This window comes from Sorex fumeus, unplaced genomic scaffold (assembly GCF_029834395.1).
Source record: "Sorex fumeus unplaced genomic scaffold, SorFum_2.1 ptg000128l, whole genome shotgun sequence".
In the NCBI taxonomy this organism is placed as follows: Eukaryota; Metazoa; Chordata; class Mammalia; order Eulipotyphla; family Soricidae; genus Sorex; species Sorex fumeus.
The window spans coordinates 18,030,685-18,047,382 of record NW_026606185.1 but is presented as its reverse complement, the minus strand read 5'-3'; the positions used below and the strand labels follow the sequence as shown (position 1 = coordinate 18,047,382).

The 16,698-nt window shown below is 40.5% G+C and overlaps 1 protein-coding gene across 1 annotated transcript in view; it reads left to right on the top strand.

The window, feature by feature from the left end:
- ARHGAP28 (Rho GTPase activating protein 28) overlaps positions 1-16,698 on the top strand; it is a 189,635-nt gene that overhangs the window by 147,465 nt on the left and 25,472 nt on the right. Inside the window, exons 6-11 of the mRNA XM_056138240.1 lie at positions 431-515; positions 3,466-3,608; positions 5,416-5,581; positions 5,695-5,786; positions 8,066-8,143; positions 15,277-15,439. Of these exons, the coding sequence (XP_055994215.1) occupies positions 431-515; positions 3,466-3,608; positions 5,416-5,581; positions 5,695-5,786; positions 8,066-8,143; positions 15,277-15,439 (727 nt within the window). The remainder of the gene's footprint in view (positions 1-430; positions 516-3,465; positions 3,609-5,415; positions 5,582-5,694; positions 5,787-8,065; positions 8,144-15,276; positions 15,440-16,698) is intronic.

Sequence of the window (16,698 nt, the reverse complement as noted above, 5' to 3'; positions counted from 1 at the left end):
TTTGTAGATTAGTAAACTAAGGAAGAGAAAATTCCAGGAACTTGCTAAAACCTCATACAGCTAAGTAGTTTGAACCTGGTTGCTCCAACTTCCATGTAATTAGATGTATAAGTTAGGGTTTATTAAGACCAACATATGTGACCAAGTACATCAAGATGAATAGCCTATAATTGTAAAACTGTGCAATACCCAATGTTGCAATTTCTACAGCTTAAGGTATGAGCAACAGAAATCTTCAGACTAAAGAAGGTGTAGTTATCATGTATCATTCTCTTTGGAGAAACCCTTGTGAGCTCTGCAGGTATGAACTGAACACAAAAACAGGAAATCCGATTTTTTTGTTCCCCAAAAATCACATTTTGTGAAAAGTGTGAAGTTGTTGTTGTTTTTATGGTAAAATGTTTTGTGCTTGCCTTGTTGCCCTTCGCAGTCCATACTTGAGACCATTCCGGATGTGCCAGTTCATTCCAATGGCTCGTCAGACAGTGGACAGTCCGCTCAGGGAGCAGTTGGGGGTAAGTGGCACAATGACATGCAATATGGTTAGCAAAATACTAAAAGCAAAATGTGTTCTGCTCCCCATTTTGACACTTTCCTTTTAGTTCTCATTTCTCCCATCTACCTCCAGACACCTCATTCTGTCCAAACAAACCAAATTTAAATGAACAGAGTGAAATTTTTTTTTTATTTCCTTTTCTACCACTGTCATTTTGAAGCTGCTCACTTGGCAGCATCTTTGACTGGGCTCTCTTTCTCAAGGATCTGCTAGGAAGCCGCTCAAGTGGCAAATGGTGCACAAGGCTGTGAGCACCTCCCCCATGCACAGGAACGGGCTGCTCCTCACCCGCTCTGCTCGACGGGCAGTGTGATGGGACTATGGGGTCATGCATCCTCCTCAGAGAAATAGGTCCCTTTGAGTTTCATGTCTGTGATTCTTCAAAAGTTTTCCTTAAGTGTGAATGTCCTTTATATAGACAACAGATCCCTCTACTTTCTGTATTTGTTTCAAAGTTAAAAAACATGATGGGATGCTGAATATATTCTAGAAGTGATGACTGCACAGATCTGTGAATATGCAAAAACCTATTCTTTATACTCTTGAATTGGGTTAATTGAGTGGCATGTGGATTATATCTCAATAAAGCCAGTACCAAAAATATTAAATGAAAAAGATTTGCCAGAATTTATGTCATTAAATTTGCTAGCATACTATTATTCAGTTCATATCATGCCACTGAAGTATAAATGTCTACATAGAGTGGTTGAGTGGTTTGGACCATCCGCCTGTGTAATTACATTCTCCAAAGAATTAGCCCGTAGGTCTTTAAGAAGTTAGGCTATTATTTCACAATTAATATTCCTCTGCTTTGGATGCAGCATCTACTGTTGTCTAAATTCTTGCTATATCCATTTATTGTGGTTTTAATTAGCATTGCTGTTTACAAATCTGTTGATTTATAAATTTCTGCATTGCACTTTCTTTTCAGTTTAGTGTTTTTTTTTTTTAAATAAAATAAATAGAGTCTTCTTTTAAAAGACTTTTAGAGTTGGACAGATAGAGCAGGTAAGACTCTGTCCCCACCAAAGCTGACTGGAATTTGACCTCTGGCATTGCACTTTTAGTGTAAGATTAATTCAGTCTTTTACTATTTATGCCCTTGGTTCCTTTCTGTCTGATTGTCCTTCTATCACTGTCTATAGTAGAAGGCAGAGGAGAAGAGCTCTTTTTTTGAATCAAAAAATCCTTTCACAAAGGTGAAAAATTTTATCAGTTCTTGCAACAAGATGGCAATCTAAACTCTTAATTGTAGGATAACATTGGTTTGTCCTTTCTGCCTTGCCACAGGGAGCTTAGCTTTATTGGGTTGCACCCATTCACAGTACTCCCTAGGCACTCCCATTCCTCTGTGTTTATTTATAACCTCTTTGTGCTCTGCTTCACCAACCGGTCAATCAGCTTTATCTCCTAATCAGACTCTGATAACTTGAAAATATTGCTTTTCTCTTCTCCTTAAATCAGTTGCATAGTTAATCCAAAGTAATGTGCTTTTTGTATAGACAGTTAATGCTATGCTTTTGTAACTTGGGAGTTAATTGACTCTGAATAATATTTACTCCTGGGCATCTGTTCTCTTGACTTAAGCCTCAGTTGCCCTTATTTCCTAGCACCCCAAAATCAGGGTCCCGACGAGGGACGAGATGGGCCCAGGGCAAGCTGTGAGCTACCCTGACATCAAAATGGGCCTGGCCAAAGTGCCATAATATTTAACTATAAGTTAGAGAGCATGGTCATGGACAAATTCTGTCATGATCCAAAAAGTAACAACTAGATTAGGACCCTGCTAGGGTTAGGAGAGATTAATCTGGCCTGAGCACTGTAGTCTGGGATATATGGCGAGATGTCCCCAGGAGAGTCACCCCACAAGGGTAATGTATCTCTTACTGAGTCCATACATAAAACTAATATTAAGACGTATGTTATTGGACTAAAGAAAGGAGAAATACCCTTAAGTGCCATTTTGCCCTTGAGCCTGATTGCCTGGCTGCAGGAGATCAGGAAAGCCTTTCATATGTCGATTGTGCTACCAAACCTGGGTGTCTGGTTGCTATCCTCAATGCTGGGAGGTTGGAGAAAGACTAGAGAGAGAACAAGGTAGTGAGTTGGAATGGGAAGAGAAGAGCGAGGGAGACTGATGAGGGACTTAGTGAGATTGGAACAGGCGCTTTGGGAGACTGGAAAAAAATGGCAACTGATCACTAACCAGCCTGGCCCTCATTTCCTCCTTTGTCCACCTATGGCATTGGCCGTCCTAGGTGTGGAAGCCACAGGAGACCACTGAACACAGGCGGCTAGAAGGAGCCGCGGGATCCTTAGTCTTTCAGTGACTTAATCAGAAAACATAGTGTAGGAATACTTGAAAGGTTTTGAGATTAACTTATTTTTGCTCAAAGGATCCTTTTGTCTTTATTTCAGTGTGAGACATTACTTGACAGTCCAGTTCTCTCTAAATGTATGCCATCCGGATTAGATAAGCAATACCAAATGTTGATTTGCATTAATTCACATCCACAAACCTAGCAGTGAAGTCCCGATTGAGTTTGGCCCAATGATTAAGGCAGGTATTGTACAGGGGAAGGGTTGGAGCATGGGAATAGGCAGGAATTCTGGGGAGCACTCCCCCTTCTCAGGATTTAGCTTCTGTTTCTGCAGTAGCAAAAACATAAATTAGTTCTCTAAGAACATACAGGTTTTCCTCATTGGTGGACTTTCCTCTAAGCATTCTCAATGCCTTTTATGAGACATAAATGTCTAAAATGGAGAATATGAAATGTGAAGTTTGGATGACTAGAAATTTATTTTTATGGAAGTATGGTAAAACTACATTATGATTTAACTGAAATTCTCACTTAAGTGGCATATTACAATTCTACATCCTGAGGTTTTTTTGTTTGTTTTGTTTTTAGATGATGATTATCTGGAAAAGACTGTTTCACCAGAAGCTGAAGAGTTGTCATTTGAAGTGTCTTATTCAGAAATTATTACAGAGGCTCCTAAAAAAAGCAAATTTAAGAAATATGATTTTAAGAAAGAAGATTATGCTTTAACTGTAAGTAGAAACCTTTATTATCTCAATAACTTCCTCTGACTTCTTCATAGAGTAAACAACTTAAAATAAGCAAGAAAAGCAAGCAAGCTTCTGTATGCTGTAGAGAGGCAAGGTGTTGCATCATATGGGGTCATCAAGTGTTGTGCAGTGCACAGCCTGGCTGACTATACCTGGAGGCTCTGGGTTGATGAGATGTGAGATATATGCCTAAACTGTTTTACACATAAAACTGGATTTCTGTGTAGTTTGTGTGCTTTCAAACACTTTATACCCTTTCTTTCCTTATAAATTGATGAAGAATAACTATGAGCCTACTAGAGGAGGAATATAACCACAGTAACTAAACTGTATATCAGAAGGGGATTTTCAAGAAATTCTTAGTCCTAACAGCAGAAAGAGAGCACTAACATGACAAACAAAAAAACATTCAAAATCAATACAAGAACTTATTTTTTTTTGGTTTGGGGGCCACGCTTGGCAGTATTCAAGGCTTACTCTTGGCCCTGTGCTCAGGGATCACTCCTGGTGGGCTTAAAGGATGATAAAGTGTGCGGGGTGTTGCTCCAGGGTCGGCCATGTGTATGGCAAATCCCCTGCCCACTGTATTATCTCTCTGCCCTCAAATCAATAGAAGAATATATACTATTATGATGAGTGGGCTCTTGAGGCTAGCTGCTTAGTTATCCTGGAGACTGCAGCAAGGAATCCTCTTCAGGAACTTGGTGACATGGAACACCCTGCTGCTTCAGAAATCTATCTGTGAGGAATTTGTGATGGGGAGCCCCGAGTCTTTGTCCTGACCAGGACCCAAGGACGTGCAGAGCTCAGACGTTTTCAAGCTAAAGAAATGAGTCCTGTAGAAACAGGCAGAGTTCTTGCTGTGAGTGTCATATCCTTCCCAGGTCCCCCCTCCTCTGTGGAAGGGAAGAGCATGGTAAGAACTTTAAGATTCAATGGTGCTTTCTCTGGGTCTAGAATTTTAATTGTAAGCAGTAGATGATGCTTGGGGCCATACCCAGGGGTGCTATGAGAAGTAGCATGGAGATGCCAGGTGTCAAACTCAAGGCTCAACACATGCTGAGCATGTGGTCTTTTGGAGCCATATTCAGCGGTGTTCAGGGCTTACTTCTGGCTCTTTAGTGAGGGATCACTATTAGCAGTGCTTGGGGGACTATATGGGATGTGAGGGATCGAACCTGGGTCAGCCACTTGCAAGGCAAATGCGTTACCTGCTATACTATCCCTCTGGTCTCCCTTGCTTCAATTTAATCCCCCCATGCCCCACCAGGAGTAATTACTGAGTGCAGAGTCAGGGGTAAGCCTTGATCACTGCTGGATATAACCCCCCCCTTCCCAAGCTCCCCACCCCCTCTGCAAAAGAAAAGATTTGTTGAATTCTCTCATATTCTCTTATGCACTGAACTACATTCTCTAAGCCTGTGAAATATGTTGTCTGCATCTCATATGCCTACAGTTACTGTGGAATCTGGAATGTATATTCCAGAATGTGGAAATCTGGGATGTGTATTGTTGAAATTTTTCCTTAAAAAAGCAGTTTGCATGGCTGTGATGGCAATGTTATAGTATACCTCAGATGACTATTGTACTTCTAATTTAGAATAGTAGTGTTCTATAAATGTTCTAAAAATCATATTCAGACTCCTTCTATGATGTATTATGCTCCTGAGAGATTTTTACAAATAGCATGGTTTGCTGTACTGATTTAGAATGCCCAGCTGGCATTTGAGTGAAAATAAAATAATTTCCCCAAGCCATGAAAAATTAATGTCTTCAATATGTATTTCAGAAATTTATTGTTCAGAAAACCAGATTTGGCCTAACTGAAGCAGGAGACCTGTCCACTGAGGACATGAAGAAAATTCGCCATCTCTCTCTGATTGAACTGACAGCATTTTTTGATGCCTTTGGGATCCAACTGAAAAGAAATAAAACAGAAAAAATCAAAGGACGAGGTAATTAAGAAGGGAAATTTCTGTGGATCTTAATACTTTGATACATTAGAATGAGATCGGCCTCTTCTAACTTTTTTATTTTTCCTTCCTCCCTTAACTATTTTACAATGAAGACAATGGCATCTTCGGGGTTCCACTCACCGTCCTATTGGACAATGACCGAAAGAAAGACCCCGGAGTGAAAGTCCCCCTGGTATTACAGAAAGTGAGTAGACTGGCAACGAACAGGCACTACTAGAGCCCTATGTGTGCAATTCAGTATTTGTAATTGTTTTTTTTTTTAATGTAATCACCGTGAGATACAGTTACAAACTTCCAGACTTTCATGATTACATTTCAGTCATACAATGATCAAGCACCCATCACTCTACCAGTGCCCATTCTCTACCACCAATGTTTCCAGTATCCCTCCCACCACCCCCACCCTTTCCCTCCACCTGCCTCTGTGGCAGGCACATTCCCTCTTTCTTTCACCTTTTGGATGTTATGATTTGCAATACAGGTACTAAAGAGGCCATCATGTTTGGTTCATAGTCTACTTTCAGCACACATCTCCCATCCCGAGCGATCCCTCCAACTGTCCTTTACATACTGGTCCCTTCTCTATCCCAGCTGCCTTTTTTCCCAGCACATGAGGCCAACTTCCAAGCCATGGTGCGATCCTCCTGGCCCTTGTCTCTACTGTCCTTAGTTGTTGGTATCCTATTATGTTCCTCATTGAACTTGTGGAGGCTGTTTCATTATTTGACCTCAAAGCAGCCATTAGATTCCTACAGTGCCCTATTTCAGAGGCTTCCTATGTTTAGATATTTTCCCCAATATTTTTAAAATGTTTTAACATGTGCATGCAACTAATGTACATCAGTTGCATGTAAATGTTTGTATTTGTATTTGATTGTCTGCATGAAAGATGACTATTGGTGATCAGCATTTGTTTTACTGGTCCCACAAGTATTTACCAAGATGTATCACAGTGTTGGTGTCTTAATAAACATTTGTAAGCTTTAAAACAAATTTTCAAAAACAAAGCTTAATAAAGTCTAAAAATCACCTTGTTCTGGTGGTTTTAAGTATTGCTGGGAAGGAAGAATACATTTACAAAAAAGAGCTTTTGTGGAAGAAATTTTTCTTAAACATTGCTGTCTGAACTCTCAGAATCTAGAGTCTCCACAGCTATCATTGCCAAGTAGCTGGTTTAGGTGTAACACTAATCTAAATTTGTACTGATTTATTTAAGAATGTATTTATTCAGCAGGAACATCAGTGGCACAGTTAAAATTCCAACCCTTCAACACAAATTCTATTGAATTTTAAATTGAGCTTTTTGAAAAATACAGGAAACATGGACTGAGGAAACATGGTGTTTCGTATCCTCGCAGTAAAGATTCTGTGTTTCTTTACTCCATGCTTTTTTCCTACATATGGTACGAATGCCTTATATGTGTTATGGCTCAAATTGGATGATTAAGTAGCTATCACTGGGAGTGTGGCAATGGGAGATCCCAAAGAGACTGGCCACATGGCAGTATGCATAGGGTTGCTGGAGAGCCCTTTTCCTGCTCTGCCTGTGCTCTTCATACCCTGTCACATCTTGGCACCAAGCATCCCAAGGAAGCGGTGTTCCTTTCTCTTTAACCAACTAGACAATGGAGGCATACCAGCATGTGATCACTTTAGGATGTGATCACTTAGCCAAGAGGTAGCTGTTCACAGTCAGCAAAGAAGCAAATATGAAAAGGTTCACAGTGTACACCTAAGGCCAAGTCCAGGATGACTCTCAGATTTGCTTTTGTCAGGCTAGACTAGAAGTATAACCTTTTTCCTCTCTATGAATGACAGAATTTGAAGAAAATACGTAAAAACCTTAAGACTGAAAAAATTTGAAGCCAGTGATAGTTCAGCAAGTAGGCCATTCGCCTTGCACACAGCCGACTCGGTTTCAATTCCAGCATCCTCTATGGTTCCCTACATGTCAGATTAAATCTAGTTTCATAGTGAAATAGCAACTTAACTGATGTTAGCTATTGCTGTTGCCCCACTGGGGGAAACTAGAATATTCCTCTTCCTCTCCTCTGGCAGTCTTTTCTTATATACATTTAAGTTTTTCTTGCTTTACCAAAACAAAACAAGACAAAAACAAAAAACTTCTCCATACATATAAGAACTCTCATCGTTCCAAATATTCTTTCTAGAGGGAAAGCTAGAGGATATGGCCTCACATTTGTGAACTTAGACTAATCATCTTTTTCATACTTCGCTACCTAAGCCTCACCATGGGGATAATAATATCAAACTTGTGTGATTATTGAGCTAATATAGTTAAAAGTCTTGTGAATGGGATGTGATACATAGTAAACATACACAATCAAATTGCGTTTTTCATTTGTTATTATTATTGTAGCTATTTTTGTTATTATTTCAGAGATTTGGGATTCCGTGAAGGTATTTATTTTTGTCATGTGTCCTTGCTTCCTTGCTTTCTAGTTTTTTGAGAAGGTTGAAGAATCAGGTCTCGAATCTGAAGGAATTTTTCGGCTCTCAGGATGTACTGCCAAAGTGAAGGTACTGAATACTTTCTTTCTTCCTGAGTAGAAAATGCAGCTAGAGCCAGTTTATACATGCATCATTCCCTTCCTTTTTACTGTGGTTGATAGACACAAGTATTCCATGATAGCTATGATTATGTGGTGGGCTATGGTTCTGAGAAGTGTGTTCCTTTAAATTAGAACAGCAGTGATTAAAAAAAAAAAACCTACAGTAAAACAAGGTCAATGGGGCTGGAGTGATCGCACAGCAGGTAGGGCTTTGCAAGCGGCCAGCCAACCAGGCCAACCCTAGTTTGATTCCTCCTTCCCTCTCTGAGATCCCAGCAAGCTAGCCGTGATGTATTCGTTATGTCAAAGACAGTAACGACAGGCCTCGTAATGTTACTGGGCCTGCTTTAGCAAATCGATGAACAACGGGAGGACAGTGACAGTGACAGTAAAACAAGGTCAATGGGGCTGGAGTGATAGCACAGTGGGTAGGGCAATTGCCTTGCAAGTGGCCAACGTGGGTTCAATTCCCAGCATTTCATATGGTCCCCAGAGCACCACCAGGAGTGATTCCTGAGTACAGAGCCAGAAGTAAGACCTGAGCACCGCCAAGTGTGACCCAAAGAGCAAAGCAAAAAAACACGTGGTCAAAAACCACTTCTTATCTTTAATTTGTGAATGCTGAAATGTCCCGTCACTTTGCTGAAACGTCTTAGTTTATGATTCTGTCAATGATGAAATTCATTAGACCACCATTTGATGAGCCCTTATATTCTTGATTAAGCTGTGAGGCATTCTTTGGTTCTCCATTTAATGAAAGCCCTTTCAAGAATTTGTGGGATGATCATAGCCACGAGAATACTCACTCAGCAGTTCCAAAACCCACTGCCATTTAAGGAAATGTTAGTTTCTACGTGGAAAACCATGTTTGCACTATGAATCCTTTTCTGGGCTTTCTTGCTTCCATATGGTAACCAAAAGTATAATTAAGGTAAATATTTAAGAAAAGAAAAGCTTCTCACATATTTTCGTGTTTTTTCTATCCATGGACGTAAACAATACATAGTTCTTCCCTGTTCTCACAGAAACCTGAGTAGTTTTAATGATGAATCCGCAGGCTGGGGGAAAGAAACTTGATTGTATTTACAATGACTAAGAGGGAATGTGTAGAACTAGAGCAAGGGCTCATGGCTGAGTACCTGCTTTACATGCAGGAAACCTGGACATGGTTCCTGGCACCACATGGTCCCCCAAACACTAGAGCAACCCACGGGAACAGAGCAGAAAGGGAGTAACCCCCAAGTACTACTATGTGTGGCCCAAAACCCAAAAGCCAACCTCCTCAACCCCTAGACGGAGGAAATATGTAAAGACAAAAAAGTGTCTCCTCATTAATTCATTTTGGCCCATGTTTTGGGAAATTCTATTTGTGTCAGAAGTCTCTGAGTTTTTTATATAGAAGTGTGACAAGATGTTTTTCCAAATGGGAACAGAATAAATAGGCTCCATCTATTGGAACGTTCAGAAAGCAGATTCTGGGCAGGGTTAGGAATAGAGGAGAAATAGAAGAGGGTTTGGGGCGGGGGGGCTGAGAATACTTCTGAATGGTAAAGGAGAAGCAGATCCGACCCTGTGACTGTGCCTCAGAGCAGTTGCGTGTATCCATCATTCCCCAGAACTCCACAGCAGGGAGCCCCAGCCAGCCCCACAGGGCATTCACTCAGCTGGGATAACCTGTGAAGAACCAAGACTAGAAGTAACACTGGTGAGGCTGAGATAGGTCCAAGGTGCTGATAACCCAGGAGTTAGCTACCTGGGTTGCCTACAGGAGAAACATGGGTTCTTTCTCTTTCCCTCCCTCTCCTCCCTCCCTCCCTCCCTCTCCTACTTCTCTTCCTCCCCCCTCCCACCCTTTCTTCCATCCCTTCCTCCCTCCCCCCTCCCTCCCTCTCCTCCTTTTCCTTCTGCTTCCCATCTCTTCCCTTTCCTTCCCTCCCCTTCCCCTTCTCCCCCTTTCTCTTCTCTCCCCTTCCCTTACCCGGCTTGTGCTCTGCCCCTTCAGCCACATCCCTGGCAAGTTCTCTTCTGAAAGGAGCTCTCTGCCACACTTGGCCAGTGACAGAAGAGACCAGGGCAGCTGAAATCATTTTTATTTAACCAGGAATGGAGGTTGCTAAATATACTGAGTCCTCCGGCAGTGTCCTTTCATTCAACAGGGACCAGGATTGTTGTGTTCTAACCCATGTTAAAATGGAACAGTGATTAAAGGAGAAACACCTATTAAGAATCTGCTTTCCTTAGTGTTTGCTTAAAGTCCAAGTTTCCAGGAACCTGTGGGGAACATTAAATGAGCATTTTCTGTGTTGGTACAAGTTCCTTTGGAAGACAGGAACATTCCTTAGAACACCTTAGTGTTTCTGTTTCTAAAACAATTTAGCTTTTGGTCCCAAGTTCTTGTGTGTATGGTGAGCAAGTGAATTATGGGTCTGAAAGTGGAAGGTATCACTCTCTTGGTTAAATTTTAGTTACGTATGGTCAGCGAATCCAAATGAAGTAAAATAAGCAGAATATCTAAACAGAAGTTGACTCTATCCCCTAAACCTCTCTCTATAATTGGAAATTTGTGTTTGCAGTTATTCTCACTGACTCATGTGTATGTAATTTCAAGTTCTGTTTTTTAAATTATCAAAACAACACACTCCATTTCTCGTGTGTGGATGACATTTAACATCATAGCAGAACTCACTTTCCCTTGGAAAATAGCTCCGAAAGGCTAATAATTTGTCTCAAGTTTACTTCAGGGCATATGCATTCCTACGCCACACTTAGGTATGTCTCTTTTCTCTCCTAACTGGTTTTGTGTTGTTCAGCCTATTTATTCCATCTGTTGTTAGTTTAAAAAAAATGTAATCCAGATGTTTTTATGGTTTGAGCTCCAAGACAGCCAGTGTGAGAGAAATCTGGATCAGTGACCAAACATGAGAACATAGAACAGCCAGGAAGGGCATGTAACTTGATATAGTAAAGGGATCTTTATTTCTTTCCTTTGTTCGGACTTTAAACTACTTTTTTTTTCATGTCTTTTCATCCAATAGACCAGTGCTTCACGCAACATGTACACATACACACACAGATACGCACACACACACAGAGTTAAAAAAATCTTTGTTATAATTATCCTCAAATTGTGCCAAGTGGCTAACACTTAATCCAACTGCAGGCAAGCTTTAAGAGCTTGATAAGACTAAGGAGGAGACAGCCCCAGGGAGCATCTGATTTTGGCCAAATTGGGCACACAACAGCAGCGCCCCATCCTGGATTGGAGGCCTCTGCTCATTTGGAACTAATTTGATGCTCTGGTGTTTCCACTGATTTTCTTTTCCAAAAATGAGAGAAATCTGAGCCCAACACTGAGGAGTATATTTCATGGCAGAAGGCAGACACTTGACATAGGAGTTATTTTTTTTTTTCCTTTACTAGTTTCAGTCATTCGGAAGCTGCTCTCAATTTTATATAATTGCATTACCTGGTCTGTTAGCTTCCTCTCCTGAGCTAGACTTTGCAGCTGAAGGTAGGTCTTTTGCATTTTTTAAAAAGTAGCTCAAAAATGGAAGTAGGTCAGACATTTGCTCAGAGGAGATTTAGCAACATGGCTTTTGACCCTTGCTCCGTATTCTCATTAACCCTGAACTGAAAGCATAACTTTTTTCATCTCCAAAGACTTCCTGCTTTTAGCAAGGTAAATTCAGAGTGAAGACTCTGGTCTGCATGTTTAGCTCTGCTGTCAGCTTCCACGGGCTGTTCTGGCACAACCAAGAGAAGATGGTTTTTGTTTTGCTCTCATTTTTGTTTTGCATGAAGTATACAGGCAGCATGAAGTGATATTACCTACAAATATCCTTACCATATGCTTGTGTATTTTCCATATTAGACCAGAAGGAGGGGGATGGAATGAGCAGCTGACATTAGAATAAAAGTGTACACTGCAGGGCAGCCTCTGTCCCTCAGTTATTTTACACTCTCTGATTCCATTTCTGTAAGGTGATTTTGATGTCCATGTTACTGACTTAGTGAGAACTTGAGGCCTGGGCCATGGAACCAGTCACAGGTAGAACTGGGATGAAAACCTGAGTCTCTGGTTCCAGTGCCTGCCCTTGGTGCTCTCTTGTTACCTCTTATGTGAAAGGGGGCGCCCCCTGCAGATTAGGATGGAGGTCACTTCAACGCTTGAGAAACATTTTCTGACAGCAATGGCAGATGGATTTTAATAATTCTGCTTTCACTGGAGCTTTCAGTCTACTCAAAAACAATTTTTCTTCTGCTTTTAGGGCAGTTTAGCAGACAACAAATAATAACCATTTTCTCCTTCTCCTGTGTTTACTATTAGTAACACCTCCATCTGCCCATTAGTCCAGCTAGAAATCAAGGGCATCTTGGGCTGTTATTTCTTCCACTGAAGACCATGTTCAATCCATCAGTGACTCTAGAGCACTTTCCCTCCTAGGCATGTCCTAAGTATCTCCCCTCTTTTTCATTTTACTTGTTTAACTTGCCATCCTATACATACACAAACACACACACACACACACAAACACACACACGAAGCACTTATCAAGTTAATCCTTGACTGTGCATCACCAGAAAATAGTGCCAGTGTCGAAGAACTGGTTTACATGCTACTAGCCTCTCCTCAAACTCACTTCGGGATCCATCCCCCTCCAAATCATTTTTCCTCTGGCTATCAGGAAGATAAATGTGAGCATGTCAATCTCATGCTTATAAAGCTTCCATGTCGCCTGCAGAATGAAGTCTAGTCACCACAGGATCAGCTCTGGTCTGCTGCACACTCTCATCTCTCTTGCCCTTGTCCGTGATGTTCCAGTAACACCGGACTAACTTGAGTTACCCAGACCTACTACTGTCACAATGTAATTGCTGCTGGAGCAGTTTCTCATGTCTAGGACCCTTCTATTTACCTTCTTTCTTTTGGGGGAAGGTATTAGGCCATACCTGAAAGTGTTAAGGGCTGTTTCAGCTCTGTGCTCAGGAATGATCCCTAACTGTGCTTGAGGGACCATATGATGGGACAGGGATTGAAGCAGTACAGTTGCATGCAAGGCAAGAGCCCTGCTTCCCTTATCTCCCTGGCCCTTGACCTTTTTCATAGCATTTATCACCCTGAATTAGCTTTATGAGTTAATAAAATGTCCCATCCAGTGGCTCAACAGACTAAACAGACACTTGTTTCATGCAGCCTCCTCTTCCTTGATGCCATTACAAGCTCTATGTCTATTATTCTATGGACTTCATATGTGTGCTCCTATGCTTCATAAAGCGTAGTTTTCATCAGAGAGAAAGCTGTATGAGAAGCTGTATGATTCTTAATAGAAATTGAGAGGGTATTAGGGCAAAGACAAAAGTCTTTTGACTTCATCACTATCATACCTGTCTCTGTAAGAATGTGTCTGGCCAGGCTGCCCTTGCTTTGCAAGGTGTAGGAAGCATGAGATCATATACATTATATCTACTTAATGAGCTGCTCTTGGGGAGAGAAATGTCAGATGAGTAGGCTGCTGCTGGGTGTGTGTGTTCAAGGCTTTGTAAGGATGGGCATTCTTATGAAAATAAAACAGATTTCAAGAAAGTGAGGTTTTCAGAGTCTTCTTCCTCATGTCTTTTTTAGGAGAAGTTAGTTGGTGACAGGTAAAGAATTGACTATAACTGTCTTGATTGAAGGTAGAGTAGGATAGTATAATGGGAAGGCCAGAATAACTGCTTGAAATACAGGTGACCTAAAGTTCAAGGTAACAATAGAAAGTACATTTGACTTTTAAAAGAAATATGAGGGGCTGGAGCAATAGCACAGCTGGTAGGGCGTTTGCCTTGCACATAGCCGACCCAGGCTCGATTCCCAGCATCCCATATGGTCCCTTGAGCACCGCCAGAGGTAATTCCTGAGTGCAGAGCCAGGAGTAACCCCTGTGTATCGGCAGGTATAACCCAAAAAGCAAAAATAAATAAATAAATAAATAAATATGAAAAATAGGTGGCATTGATAAATGAATTTTAATATAAAGTGTTCAAACCAAATTAAACTTAGGAAAAGCTTGGTAATTTTTTGTTGTTGTGTTTTCTGGGCCATACCCAGCAGTGCTCAGGGCTTCCTCCTGGCTCTGTACTCAGGGTTCACTCCTGGCAGTCTTAGGAGACCATATGGGGTGCAGGGGATCAAACCCAGGTTGACCGTGTACACATGCCCTACTTGCTGTACTATCATTCCGGCCCCTATTTTTTTAACTTACTCTTCCTAACCTTATGTGGATTGGGCTAACTTGAAGGCATAAGGACAACATGTGTTTATCTTGGCATTAAACATTACCCTAACTGCTCCAGGGAAGTGTCATGCATTGCTCTGCATTGGAACAATGATGACAAAGTTCCTTTATTAGGCTACTTCTCATTCTGTCTGGGAATTAATCGAGAGGCACTTACTCTTGATCCAACTGAGAAGTAGAGACAGGATAGCAGGAGAAAGGGATTAGGAAAAGAAATGGAAATGAAGGCTTTCTCAGAATCTTCCAGTGCATTCATCAGATGAGAATAGATGGATTCTGCCAAAATCATATAAATAAAACTGTTCCTTGAGACCTTTTGTATTTTTTCAGAATTAACATATAATTTCAAGTTTGATATTACTCTAAAAAAGATTATGGAAACTTTTTGATTCCCTTTCCTTCGTTGCTGGTGTTGCTGCTCTGATATCCAGGGTCACTTGCTTGTTGTGGTGCCAGGAATTATACACTTTGTTGTGCTGCTCACACTCCGGGTTTCAGTGTGCAGGGGATGAACCCTCACAATCCCAGGAGTCACAGGAGCAGTGCAGGGAACTAAGGGTCATCTCAGCATGAGGAATATCGAGGCTTTAACTCATGGCCTTTCACATGCAGGACAGGTGTTCTGCCATTGAGACACATCCCCAAGTCCCTAGAAATTTTTTCAGAATTCATATTTATTTCTATTCATAATCACATTGAGAAAAAGGTTAAATTAAATAGATAATTGGTTTTTTTTTTTTTTGGTTTATGTAGTAACAATTTTCTATGGGGCCAAGTAGTCAAACGAAAATGCTCATTGTATATTTTTTGTTTTCCTGAATTTCAGCAATACCGTGAAGAACTGGATACCAAGTTTAATGCCGACAAATTTAAGTGGGACAAAATGTGCCATAGAGAAGCTGCAGTAATGTTGAAAGCATTTTTCAGAGAACTACCCACTTCTCTCTTTCCTGTGGAATATATACCTGCTTTCATCACACTAATGGAAAGTAGGTGAAAAAAGTATGACTAAGCTGTGTATATACTCATATATATAATAAAATATTAATAGTCAGTAAAATATATATAGGCAATAGACAAGTGCAACAGAAAAAATACATATTCAAATGTGTCGTCAATGCATGGATTTGCTATTTTCTGGCAATGACTGGTGAAATACTGAGTTTGCTAGCAAATTGTCTTCTAATATATCTATATATATCCACATCTATAAGATAGGATTTAGAAGGTTTTATAGTCTTTTAAAGACAAAGGAAGTTTCAGAAAATGTAAGCTCTTGAGATTTGAATTCCTAAACACCCATATGTTGGTCATGCAATCACCATTCATTGCTGAGTTGACAGCAACAAATTACAGATCATCATTAGTTTTCAGTGTTGTTGCAGATATTGAATGAAGTCATGCAAAATAATAGTGCGTTTGTAATAGTCTTTGACAAAATATAAGACCTCTCCCTTCCTTAAATCTAAGTCCAATGATGTAGCATAAAATGAATACTATATAGAAGATATTTTGTTTCTCAGAATTACAATATATCTCACTGTGTTTTTGAAAAGTATGAAGCCATAAATATTAAACCTTAAGTGAATTACCCAAGGCATGGAAACTGGAATGTATATTGCATTTGGCAATGAGAGAATGATTTGGCATGGTTTCAGCCTAAAGGATTGAATATTGTGGAGTATGTGACAAGAGAGAAATTTAAAAATTGAGAATAGTTACACAGTTGAGAATAGTTACACAGTGGGGCCTTTGACTGTTCACCTGAGGAATTCAAGGGTTGCAAATCTAGCTGTTTACAAGCCATTAAATAGTGACCATTACGTGGGCAGGAAGGACTATGATCAAATTGAGAGGCAGAATCCCAAGTAAGGCGGCGGCATCTCAGCTCCAAGTAATGGTTGCCTTGCAAGAGGGAGAGCCACAATCCAAGCTTTAATAGGAAAACTCTTAATCTGAAAATGTTAGTAGAGGCTCAAAGTTTAAGAAAATTCTGTGAGCTTTGTAAGTGATAACTGCATCTTTCAGTTTATGACTTTCTAAACAGGTCGACCAGAACTATGAACACTTTAAAACCACAATCAAAGAAATTAGTAGTGCCTATTGTTTTAAAACAGGCTTTGACCTATAAATTAGTAAATGTTAAAAATATTTAACATTTTTATGGGTCAAGAGAGATAATATAGCAGAGAGGGTTGCACGCTGCCAAGTGCCCCAAGCACCAACATGAGTTATTTCTGAGTGGAGA